The sequence below is a fragment of the Lonchura striata genome, chromosome 3 (assembly GCF_046129695.1).
Source record: "Lonchura striata isolate bLonStr1 chromosome 3, bLonStr1.mat, whole genome shotgun sequence".
In the NCBI taxonomy this organism is placed as follows: Eukaryota; Metazoa; Chordata; class Aves; order Passeriformes; family Estrildidae; genus Lonchura; species Lonchura striata.
The window spans coordinates 19,026,850-19,039,666 of NC_134605.1; the positions used below are offsets into that span (position 1 = coordinate 19,026,850).

Below are 12,817 nucleotides of genomic sequence, written 5' to 3' on the forward strand. Positions count from 1 at the left end.
CCCACTTGCATTGCTGGCCTCCTCATACATTTTTATATTGAGTACCTGCAGGGGGAGTGTTAATGCTTCCAGTTTTGGTAAGCAGATAGCAGCTGGACAGGCAGGCAGAGTATAATTCTCCTTTCAGTGAGAATCTCAAAACACAGGACCATAGGAGGACATGAGGAGAAGATGCACTCTTAGGTTATTTTTCTGCTTCTGTGATCCTGGGATAGCCAGGAGAGGGAGAAAGTATACCCACTGAGGACAGTTTATGTCAGGATGAGATTGCAGTCCCTACCTTCCCTTTATGCTCTGAATGGAAGAAAGAGGCATTAGGGGAATGACTTCAGATACTTCACCCTGAAGGTGCTGAGCCCTTCCTTCCCTTTCTACCTCTTTTATGAAACTAGCACTTTCACAAGGGTCTGCAGTCTCAATCTCTAGAACAAGACTTTTCTTCCTGGAATCACTTTTTTCCTTTCAAAGGAAGGGAGGGAAAATGGGCAATGCATTCCCTTCCTTGTGCTGCATTTCTTTTCAGGAAGTCTCTGCAGGTGAAATGTGGAAAGGTGATATTGGATTTTCTTTAAGCCCAAACAGCTCTTCTTACCTTACTGGAGATGTTGCCCTTGCACTAGAAAAAGAGCTCAATGTCATCCAGTGTCATTTCTTTCCTGTCACCTTCAATATCTCTGCAGTGCTTTGAGGCAGACATCTTATCTTCAGAAGTGCCTGAGAGCTACTCAGCTCATGGTTGGCATTAAATGTGAAAAGCAATTATTCACAGTCCTAAATGTACTGCATGTCACTGCATAGATCAGAGTCTCAGATAATAATAATGTAATGCTGTCATACAGAATACTTGAGAGAGACAAATAAAATCTAGACAGCAGCTCTAATTTCTCATAAAGACAACCATCTCCTCTTTGCATAGATAGTGTAGAAATTCAGCCCTGGTTGTGCTATTTGCAAGCTGCACAGCTAAGCATTACTGGAGTTTTTATTCCTAATTTTTGTTCCATGTTTGGGTTCAGTATATTTTATGACTTCCAAGGTATATACCATCTCAATATGTTAGAGACTTCTCAGATCTCAAAGGATCACTCCAGCTAGCCAGAGAGACCTCCTCTACAGCACAGGACCAAGGACCTTGCCCAGGCCATGACGAAGCAATTAAAACACCCCATCAGTAAGTGCACTTTGGTATTGCTGCCTCCAGGATGAAGCTGAGCTTACAGACATGCCACCTTTTCTCATTGATGCTCCAATGCTTAAATTACTCAATGCTGAAGGTGCTGCCCCCCTTTATCCCTTTGCAGCAACCAAGCTGGACCACCTTCCATCAGGCCTATCCTGCTCTGTTTGGACAGGGTGAGTAGGACACTTTGTGTGTGAAGTCCCAGGAGAATGTGATGTTGATAGAACTTAATGTATTTTACAGATATAAAAGGTAATTAAGAATGTCTGCTGAGCTTAAGGTTTTGATTGCTATTACCTGATATATATACATATATATATACACATATATGCATATAAAGAATGTATGTGAATATTACTTCCACTACAACCCTTTTGCTGATCCTTTATTCCTAATACATGGATGGACAGGGACCCTGCATCTAAAGTGTAAGAGGCCAACTCTACATTCATCTTTCTCCATCATCTGACAAGCTTCTCTTCTCATGGAGGGAAGACAAAGGAGCTGACTGTCAAAGAATCATATCATCTACAGCAGGCATCAAATGCAGACCAATGGGAATTACACTGGGTGAGGAGCAATGAGTCTTCCCCTCTGCCAATGCCCATTTTTCATCACTGAGAAATGGTCCCTCAGGTCCCCTAAGAGCAGCCCACAGAGGATGCTGTAGAAGGCAAAGGAAACCAAGACACACAGTACCTCTTCCCCTGCTGCCCTCACAGGCTCGAGACATGGACAATTTTAAGCAAGTCCACTTGTGGCACTCTCCTGGCTGGGTAACAAAAGAGGCCGAAGATAGCATCAAGATGATTTTAAAGAGTGATTTTAACTACACAGCTGAGTTGGAGAGGAAAAATATACTAGTGCCTCTTCACACTGGGACATTTTCTAACAGATGAACTCTAGGATTGTAAGAATCAGCCTAAGCAAAATGCTCTCTGAGCCCTGCAGAATATATTCAAGAACAGGTAAAGCAGAGTAAATATCATCTCCCACTTTAATTTTTTCACTTCTCTTGTGGTTTTTTAGATGTGACATCATTTGGACAGGCATGTTTTAGGCAAGTGAATCCCCAAACATTTTGTACAATGACAACTGCATTAGCAGCAGGGGAGACTGAGAGTCAAGAAAAACCTATGAGCATAGACCTGAGCATAGTCAGAAATAGTTTCTAAAATTCATACAGGTATGAACATTTGTAAGTCTTTTCACTGCAGAAAGCAGCAGTAAGTTCCAATCCCTGTCAAGTATTGGTGAATTTATTCAGCATACTTAAGAACTTGACAGATTTTAAAATTATATTGAGAGGTATGGGTTTAAAATTATTTCCAGCAGTAACAGCAACTTATGTCAGGATTAATAGATAAACAGAAATGCAGCTTCAATCTTTTCTTCCAGTCATTCTTCATCTATTTCTATAGCTTTATCTGCACATTAGTGCATAAAAAAACCCCTGAATCTTATTATTATTAGAGACATTATCAGGACATCCCTGAAATGCATACATTAAAGTAAACCCTTGGAGCTCTGTTAAACAAATGTACTGAGTGGTGCACAAAGAGAAGGGCTTGAATGGGACATAGTTCCTGTTCTTCCTTTATACCAGGTCTTCCCATGAGATCTACGCTCCACTGCAGCCATTTTCTTGTCATCTGAAACTGGGAGATACCTAATATATGAGAATATTTGGGTCAGAAACTCCCCCAGGCTATTCAGAACCTCCTCTGTACTTGACTTTCCTCACAGCAGCATCTGATCATTCTGTGCTCCCTCCTACACCCACAGAGTTTTAACGAGGACAGCACCATCTCTCACATTTGAGCTACAATAGTGTCTTCTAGAAGACTGACATATTTGAAGAAACATCTGAATTCTAAATGAGGAAAACTCAGGGAACTAAAGGCTGGTCAGCCTGGAAAGGACATGGAGCAAATCCTCCTGGAAGAAGGCATTTCCAAACATATGAAGGTTCAGTCAACCTGGATATATGAAGGAGAAGTCTGAAAAACCCAAGAGCTTTCTGTGCTGCTACTGGGTAAAAGGTTGTTGATCTTGACTTTAGTAAAGGTTCTGACACTGTCTCCCATAAAATCTTCATAGACAAAACAATGAAATATGGGCTAGATAAGTAGACAGTGATTAGACTAAAAACTGGACGGGCTCCTGGTCATAAAATATAATGTGTGTAGAATAAATGTCCAGTCATTAATGGTGTAGCCAGGGGCTGATAATGCAGCCACTACTATTAAACAACTTAAGCAGTGACTGGGGTGATGGAACAGAGTGTTCCTTCTGCAGGTTCACAAATGACATAATACTGGGAGGAGTAGCTGACACAACAGAAGGTTTTGCTCATATTCAGAGGTGCCTGGATAGACTGGTGAAATGGGAAAAAGAAATTTCATTAATTTCACTCACCCCTTCACAACAAAGGGAAGTGAGGATGAACAGAACACACTGTGGGCCACCTGTTTTGGAAGCAGTTTGACAGAAAAGTACCTGGAGGTCCTGGTGGACTCTAAGCTGAATATAAGCCAGTAAGGTGCCTTTGTGGTAAAAAGGGCCAACAGCCCCTCAGGATGCATCAGGAGTGCAGCTAGCAGGCTGAGGGAAATTGCCCTTGCCCTCTGCTCGGCACTGGTGAGTCACACCTGGAGTACTGTGTTCCAGTTCTGAGATACCCAGTACAAGAGACATGTGGACACACTGGAGATAGTCCAGAGAAGGGGCACAAAAATGATGAAGGGACTGGAAGACCTTTAATTTGAGGAGAGGCTGAGAGAACTGGGACTGTTTAGACTGGAGAAGAGAAGGCTCAGGGAGATCCTTAATAACATTTATAAATACCTGATGGGAAGATGGATCCAGACTCTTCTTAGTGATGTCCAGTGAAAGTAAAAGAAGGAAGGAACAGAAATTGAAATACATGAAGTTCCATTTAAACATTTTATAAAGTTTTTTACCATAACAGCGAATGTACATTGGAACAGGTTGCCCAGAGAGGTTGTGGAGTCTCCATCCTCAGAGATACTTTGACAGGACACTGTCCTTAGCAACCTGCTCTGGATGATCCATCTTGGAGCAGAGGGCAGAACTAGATAATCTCTATAGAGGTCCCTTCCAACCTCAGGCATGCTGTGATTCTATGACAATACAGAAGTCACTGTCTTTCTGCCAGTTACAAGTGATGGCTCATAGATTGGAGCCAGAGAATGGAGAAACAGAAAGAAGCATTAGATCAGGGATTCCTCATTTGTTTTCCGTGAGTATGCTACTGACACCAAGGGATGATCACCAGCTTTTGGGACACCAGAATTAGGTCACAAATGGGTACAACAAAGCCTATGACTTCAGTCATGGTAGTTCAGCATTTACTGAAATTTTTACCTATCTTACAGGCTCAGTTCATGTTTAAAGATAATGAAGATTTACTCACCTACACCTACATACACACACACACATACACACACACAACTTAATCACAGTTTTAATCAAACCCAGAGAAGCACAAGCATGAGCTACAGGAAACATCTGTTATTGCTAATGAGGCCTTCAGTATTTTCACTAGTTAAGTCCTTGGTCAACTTCTTATTAGTGTCCCAGCCATCTGTCTCTCCATATTTGCTGCACCTAAGGAAAACAGGTTTCTACTTTCCTTTAGGCACCACGGCCCTTTGAGAGTTAATAGCTAGTTTTGTGACAGCAAGTGGAAAAATATGAGTATCACTGCACAGCTGTAGTGGTAACTGAAGGATTCAGACATCAAAGGAAGAACAACTAAATCCCAGTCAGCTAAAGAAGTCCAGTGTTGGTCTGTGCGTACAAAGCTAGGCCACAGAGTTAATAGAGGGTATTTCAGAACATAGGAACAAAAAAAAATACCATATGCTGGAGAACAAAGGCTGCCTAATATATTAGCAGTAATCACCCCCAATTCCATTATTTTACCTTTTTCGCCTGCCTTTTAAATATCACTGTGCAGTAATAAGAAATCTCTGTGCTGTACTGTATCCAGCTCCCCCAGTCATTTCACATAGGGGTGTACGTGCTGTGGCCAAGAAGGCCTCTCCAGCCTTCTTTAGCCACAGTAAATATGTCAGTGAAGTGTCCCTGCTGTTGTTTACAACTGGCTCTTACCATGTTCATTGCATCTTGCAGGTCTTGCACTGACCAACCCCCAAAGTGTACAGACCACAGCAAATTCAGACACAGACCCTTCCAACTATGCCAGTCTTGCCTTATGCAATTTCTAGAGACCTGGGGCATTCAACATATTGGCTTTCTACAGCAAACACCTCTACCTAGGAACCTTGCAACTGGAATGCAGTCTCTATGAGAAGCATGTGCTGCTTCTGTGCCGTGCTCAGCAGGACAGCCCTTGTGCCTACTGTCAGCATTTCTGTCCTTCTTGTAAAGGCTCATACACCTTAACTTGGAACACCTTGCCTGGTGATTTGCAAAGATTTGCTTTGATTCCTTTTACATAGATTCTTGTCTCATTCATAGTTTTCTTCTTGGATCTCTTTGGGATCCAGACAAGAGAGGAATCTGGGCAAGACCTGAACAGAAGGATGTTCTTTTAATGTGCTTCAGTCCAGTGAACACTTCCTTGGAGAATAAGCTCAAGTGGGAAGCAGAAATGAAATTATCATATTCTGGACAGGAACAGGCGGACTGCACAAATGTCTGTCATAGGAAGGTATCACTGTGTACATGACCCAAAACTTGCCTGCTCTTTGTTGTGCTTATGGATCCCATGTGCATGAGAGATCTTAATCAATATATAAATACAAAATGCTCTTAGGGGAACAATTTGATTGCCTCTTGCACTGAACACTCTGGGACAACCTTCTTCTTAAAAAAGAAGATTAGGTATGAGAGGAACTCTGTGCCTAGTGTATCATGTTTTTCCAGATAATCTAATAAATCACCTCCCACTAAAAACTGAACTCCTTTACAGCATCAGAAGACCATTGGAAAAAATCAAAACTGAAAGAAAAAAAAGCCCTCTACAACTATATGGAAAAACCACAATGGGTAAAGAACATTTCTGTGAGTAAATACATGGTAACAGCAATGCCTCTCATTGAAGTAAGGTTGATGAGATGTATGTGCTAGCTACTCTGAGCTTTTTATTAGGTATTTAGAAGAAAGATTCATTTTAGAGAGTTGTTTTATGATCTGCATTGCTATGGGCCTGTGCAGTGCTGATGTGTGATTAGATTAGAGGTCATTCTCTTGCAATACACTCCTATTGCTGCTGAGAAACTATGTGGAGAAGATGTGCTAGCAACACCTCCATACAGCTAAGCAGTTACTAACAAAACTCTGTGGGAGAGCATAAGAGGAGTGACTAGAGATACCCAAATCACAACTGTGCTCTCCTCTTGTCCCTGTACCAAAATGGCTGAAAGATCTTCCTAACAGTGTGTCCTCTGAAGGACATCATGGGCTTTTTGGAGCACTTCTAAGGTGTTCACAACATTTTCCAGCACTGTCAGAAGAGTTTTACAAGAGCATCCATGCTTGGAATCAAAGACTTCTCCAGCACAGTAGAGGTTTCCTAAGATGATGCTATGATAGGCAACAAGGTACAGACCCAGGGATCTTACCTGTCTCTGAGGACCAGTAGGTTCAGATTCTCGTCTCCTTTGTCGGAGAGCTGGTGCTGAATGTAAGGGAGAGTGGGCTGGACTTCCTGTCTGCTGTTCATGTCTACTGTCAGACACTGTTTGAGAAGGTCCTTCATGTCTATGGGAACTGTCCTCCTCAGTCACAGGCAGCATACCCCGACTTCGCCCATCATGAGTCTTCGGCCTCACTGCAGCATCTGCCCCCAGGCGCCTTCTCTCTTCCCCATCTTCAATAGGCCTTAGTTCCTCAGGCTCCTCATCCGTGGTTCCAGAGGTGCTTGGCTCAGCACCGGGGTGGAAGTCCTTCAGCTCTGTCTCCTTATCAATGATAACCCACTCCTTGCTGTCAAAGTCCTCCTCCTCCGCGAGTGGCACTGAGCGGAAAGCATTGCTGAGGGCTTCGTGTTCCACGGACGCGGACACGTCCATCCTGCCGCTCGCCTGCCGGTCAGCCTGGCCAGTATCAATGGACAGCATCTGGGCTGGCTGAGAGGAGCACACGAGCCGTGAGGGAGAGCCAGGGATATCCATTCGAGACCTAAGGACACAGCAAGAAGCCATTCAAAACACATCAGGTTTGTGGTTAGCGACAGGGACCATAAAAGAAAGCCTGTAAAGGCTCTTCTCACTCAGTTCTTGGTAGACTTCAGAAAGACAGGCTTAAACAAAAATATTTCTTTAGAACCTACAATGGCGTGAAGAAGTGCTTCAGTATGACAACCAATTCAGCATCTCTTTCCCCTGTAGACAGGATGATAACCATTTCCCCTTTGATGACAACACCTTTCCCCTTTGTTAAAATCAACTGGCTTGTGAAAAAACTGCCAAACCATGTTCTGATCAATGTTTCTCATTTGGCCTGCATCTGCTGCTTGCTTTACTTCTCTGCCTATCTCAGAGGCCAGCAGCTTGCTGCACAAAGCCAGAGCATCTGCTGCCCAGATTTTAGGACAACCTCAGTGTGTTTTAAACAAGGATCATCCAGAAGCCTTGCAGACTCTCTGGGGAAAGCCTTCCAAATGTGAGACATCAAAATTTTTGACAAAGAAAGGGGAAGTTGAGAAGGAGGTGAACCGAAAGTCAATGTAGATAAAGTTGCAAGCATTGGTTGCTGATCTAATGATTAGGTTGGTCTCAACAGTCAATCCTCAAGACTCTGCTAAAGTAGTAGGAGGCTACAGAGGGTGAACAAACCTTCTTTCATGTGGATCTGCTTTTCCATCAGCTGTGGAGAGCCGCTCTGACTCAGGGCTGTTGACGCGGCGGTAGCGGAGGGAGCGCACTTGTGCGGTCGGGGACTCCGGAGGCACTCGGACAGGGGAACTGGGGCACACCCCATTTCTCTGCTCCTCTTCCACCATGCACTGAGTCTGGAGGGGGTAAACACAAAGAACTTCAAGATCTGACCAAATACATTGATTTCCATCCTTCACTGTTGCTCTGGACTTTCTCCCAGGCACTTTTAACTGCATTTTCACAATCTACACAAACAATGTCTAAAGGGAGGGAGTGTCCCACTGCCTCGGCCATCAGCTGGTATTAAAATAAGGTATGGCTTTAAAATAAATTCAAATATTTAAACATTTTTAAAAGGTGGCCTATGCATTTCTATTGCCCTGAGTGTTGATCCAAAGGATTTCTCATGGGTTAACCTACTGCAAACCTTACTGCTTATTCAAGTACACAAACCCTAACTGCTTATTCAAGATATCTAAGAATCTTTGTTTGTCAACATTCATTTAAGCAGGGGCCATGTAAAGTTTGTACATTGCATTACATTGCATTACATTACATACTAACTTTAACATCTGGTCTGACTAAGGCATCTCCTAATTACCAGGGTGGTTTGTGTTTTTTTGTTTGTTTTAATCTTGGTCCTTTAAACAAAGTCTTCCATGATATCCACCCAACCATAACATCTGTAAGAGCTTCCCACAGAGCCAAGGTCATGCAGGGAGCTGAACATGCTCATGGACACTCTATCATTCCATATTTTCTCTTTCATATTGCCTTACTAAATTTGATTTTTTTTAATTTGGGAGCAAACAAAGGAGCAAAAGTAGGTGACTAACATAGCTGCCCTCTGCCTTCCACTGTGCTGATTTTCCTTGGAAGAGAAGGGCGAAAGCACAGAGGCAGAATGGTCCAAGGGCTACAGCAGCAGCCCTCTAGCATTGGAGGATTTGCCTCCAGCACTGCTGTGTTGCCAGCCATGCAGCACACCTGCTACACACTACCTATGTCTGGGGATCTGTATGGAGAATGCTTACCCTTCCCTGCCCTACATTCCCCTGTCCTCCATTAATGCCAGAAAGTCTGAACACCAGAATCAGAATCTCAGTAAAATGCTGCTGATCCAGACAGTTGTTTTTGTGCATGCAATGTGTACATGGCAAATCGGTCAGTGCCCATAAATTAGCAGACCTAAACCACCCAAGCTGGAGTTGGAATGCATAACTAAAGAGCTTTTGAAGCTAAGGAGAGTGGAGGAGAACTTTCAAGCATTAGAGGAAAAGCAGAATAGATTATAATGGTTTAATCTGTAATCGAGTCATGGCCAGGAGAAGGTTAGCGATGAACAAAGGTCAAATGTGTTTGTGAAGGGAGCAAAGTGCTGATGTAACTGTTGCATAGCATCAACTTGGCAATATTCAAGAGCAGAGAACTGGGGGATGGTGCGGGAGAACAGTGACAGTAATTCTGTCCTAACCACAGAAATGGGAGAAGTGGGACAGAAGGAGACCTGAATTGTCTACACAGAGAAGTAAGGATCATCTTAGACAGTTATTAGCTCCACTCATCTAAATACAAAAAGTAAGACAGGGAGAGCCAGTTAATTCTAGTGCTACAAGACTGGAAGATGAAGGATGTGATATTGTGAATAGCAGAAGGGTGTTTAAACACACCAGTGCCCTTGTGTCTCTAATGCCTCAGATTACAAGCAGAGGTAGAGGTGTGCCCTTAGGTATCAAATTGGAAGCATCCTTTTCTCCACGTGGTGACTGTTACTTAAATAAAAACTAATCCTCTCTCAGAGAACAGCCAGACTAAAGATAGTAAGTCTAGCAAAGCAAAAGGACAGGCAAGAGTCAAACTAAAGATAACAACCCTCAAAGAAAGGACTTCAGCTTTGTAGAGCTTGCTGCCCTGGGCTTTGCTGCACAGACTGCTGTGTAGCTACAGAACCTGTCAGAGCTGAAGTGCTCACTGCCATGCTGAGAAACTCCCAAAGCTCCTTTGGCAGCAACCTGACAACAGCTAGCACAGTGCCTGGCACGAGAGTCACCTGGCTGTGCTGTGGAGTTTCTAGAAACCTCTCCTGCCTTTAGCTGCTGTTATGACAGGATTTGTGAATGAGGTACATAAGACATGACACACAACTAGCACAGAGAAAGGACTCCCCTGTGCAAAGTCTGACTGAAGAGCATCAAGACACCTGGTGGCAGAAATACAAAGAAAACACACAGAAGTTTCTATGATTTTTCTGTAATATTATTATTTTTTTTTTTTAAATTATATTGTGTGAACAGAACTGTTCCTCTCTATCAGGCTTTTCTTATTTCATATACCTTCAAATGAAAACTTCTGGCAATGCAGAGTTACCAGTGAGAGATGAAGAAGTAATTTCAACTTGATTCATAATTTCTCAGTGCTGGAGAATGTCCCTGCTAATGTTTCATATAGATAACACATTGATCTGAATTATTTGCACTGGAGAATTTTAAGTAAATTAGATTATTTATTGTTAATGCATCATGTTTTCTAATAAGACTAAGGATAGTGGAGATATCAATATTGCTTAAATAAGGACTAACTTTGTACTAGTAGAGACTGAAGTGAATTCTGGTCAGCCCTACCAGACTAACAGACTTAGTATGCCAGTCTACAAATGTCCATTAGAATCAGGTTTGTAATGTGAATCTGATAGGCCCTGACAACATTTTAAGTCTGGTGAATGTTTCTCTGCTAACAGATTCTGTATGTATCTGATGACCTGCCACTAATACTAATTTACTTGCAATATGTAAATTAACCTTATTAATAAACTAACTGTCAGATTCTTATACTTGACATTTATCATTGAATCAACCTTCACTGGGGATGCCTCCAAGAAATTAGGCAACATTTACAAGAAAGGACTGAAAACACCATAGAGATTATGAGGAAAATAAATTGAAGTGTACATTTTACATAAGCTAAAAAAACTTAATATGATCTTGGAATTCAGAAATATAAGAATATGAAGTAATGGTTTCTCTCACTCTTCATAGGGGGAAACCATTGTTAGATGCTCCTTATAGATTTCCTACCCTTAAAAGGGAAAGTTTAAAAAAGGAAGAGAAAAATGAGTGATGATTCAAGGTATAGAAAAATACAGCTTATGAAGACATCTCTGATTACATTTATTTACCCAAGAAGTTGGGAAACAATAACATTTTGGTTTTTAATTTCCATGCCTGGGACATTTCTGATGTTGTATTAGCTATGCAAGGACTAGAATTTCCTTGCTTGAAATATCTAAATCCTAGATAATTATATGATGGTAAAAAAGATTCATTTTAGCATTACTGGCCCCCAAAATGTCACTTGCATAAAGATCTAAATTAATCCCAATGGCTTTTACTCTGTGAAACAATTCCTTGTAATTTCCCCTTGTCACAGGAGAATTTTTCAATACTTTTTGGGCTTACTACAGAGGTTTCTAGCAGTCTATGAAACCATTGTCCTACATCCAACAGTCACAGGAGACAAGGAAATGTTCTTTACTTTGCTGATGCTGATCCTGAGTTTGTTGCGATTCACATCTGTCTCTTCCCAAACTTCACCCTCATTGAAAGCTGTGTTTGGAGCCTGACCAAGACCTTCCACTGGCCGACCTGACAGGATGGGAGGAGCATTCTCTTGATCACTCAAATGTTCACCCTGTAGGACATCCTCAGTGTTCTCACGGAGCAGGTCCCCGGGTACCGGAGTGACATTAACCACCCTATAAAAGAGACAAAAAGAAAGGTAAAATTATCAGTATATAAAGAAAGCAGCTTATTACACTGCCCCACAGGAATTCCTCAGCAGATTTTAGGGTATTACTTAGTTGAAAAACAGGCAGTCTCAGATGTGACATCCTGAATCAGAACAGGAGGATTCCATGTAATGAATATTACAAAGACAGCAGGATGGATCAGTGAAAGCATCTTGGGACCCTTGATACACAGGCTGAAACCTTCCTCACAAGTGCCCATCACACCATATTGAGCTGTGAAGAAACCTCCCCTTTTGCATGAGCAAATGAGGCTTACTAGGCCTTACAGTTTTTATCTTCCATAACATTACTAGGAATTACTTATTGTTATCCCCTAATGTCAGCCCCCCAAAAGCACCAAGACAGACCAGAGAACCAGGCCTTATCAAACATTTTCTGTTTGGACTCATGTGTACCTCTGAGCATTAGTCTCTGTGTACCTTTGCAGCAGCACACAAAACACAATGTAAACAGGCTGAGGAGCTGTGTTGGAGGTGTGAGCAGTGCATGCACTCAGCTGTACTCAGTTCATGATCCACCACCACAAACATAAATGAATATTAAAAAAGTCAGATCAAGTGGTGCCTGCCATGCTGTTCCAACTTCCCAGAATCATAATGGCCTTGAAATCTTGAAAAAAAAGAACTGAGCTTGTTGTCCACTGTCCGACTGATGCAACTACAACACTCACCCAAACATGGCTGCTGTTTGCCTGGTGTTCTGCTGTGGTGGAGTTGAGGTGCTAGTGGACAACAAGATATCTGTACCAGCCTTCTCCCAGTCAAAGGCTTCATTTTCAGTGATGCCCCTTTCTTTCATGCTGTTCTCGAAAACTGACATGATTAGCTGGAATAGATTTACAAGAACAATTTCTGATAAGTAAGTGAGAGTGGCTCTCACCAAAAATATGAAGTATGTGCACGAGGACCAAGCGCATCTTGTAATCTCCAGTTTGCCTATGAAAGGTACTAAGAAAGGAAAGTA

General features: G+C 42.2%; 1 protein-coding gene across 4 annotated transcripts in view; it reads right to left on the bottom strand.

Moving 5' to 3' along the window:
* The window catches only part of TTBK1 (tau tubulin kinase 1), a 103,754-nt gene that overhangs the window by 25,808 nt on the left and 65,129 nt on the right, over positions 1 to 12,817 (bottom strand). For all 4 annotated transcript variants that reach the window (XM_031504273.2, XM_021534865.2, XM_031504274.2 and 1 more), the window contains 4 exons: positions 12,525 to 12,679; positions 11,581 to 11,800; positions 8,008 to 8,183; positions 6,793 to 7,351 (listed from right to left, as the gene is read on the bottom strand). In XM_031504273.2, coding sequence (XP_031360133.2) covers positions 6,793 to 7,351; positions 8,008 to 8,183; positions 11,581 to 11,800; positions 12,525 to 12,679 — 1,110 coding nt within the window. The remainder of the gene's footprint in view (positions 1 to 6,792; positions 7,352 to 8,007; positions 8,184 to 11,580; positions 11,801 to 12,524; positions 12,680 to 12,817) is intronic.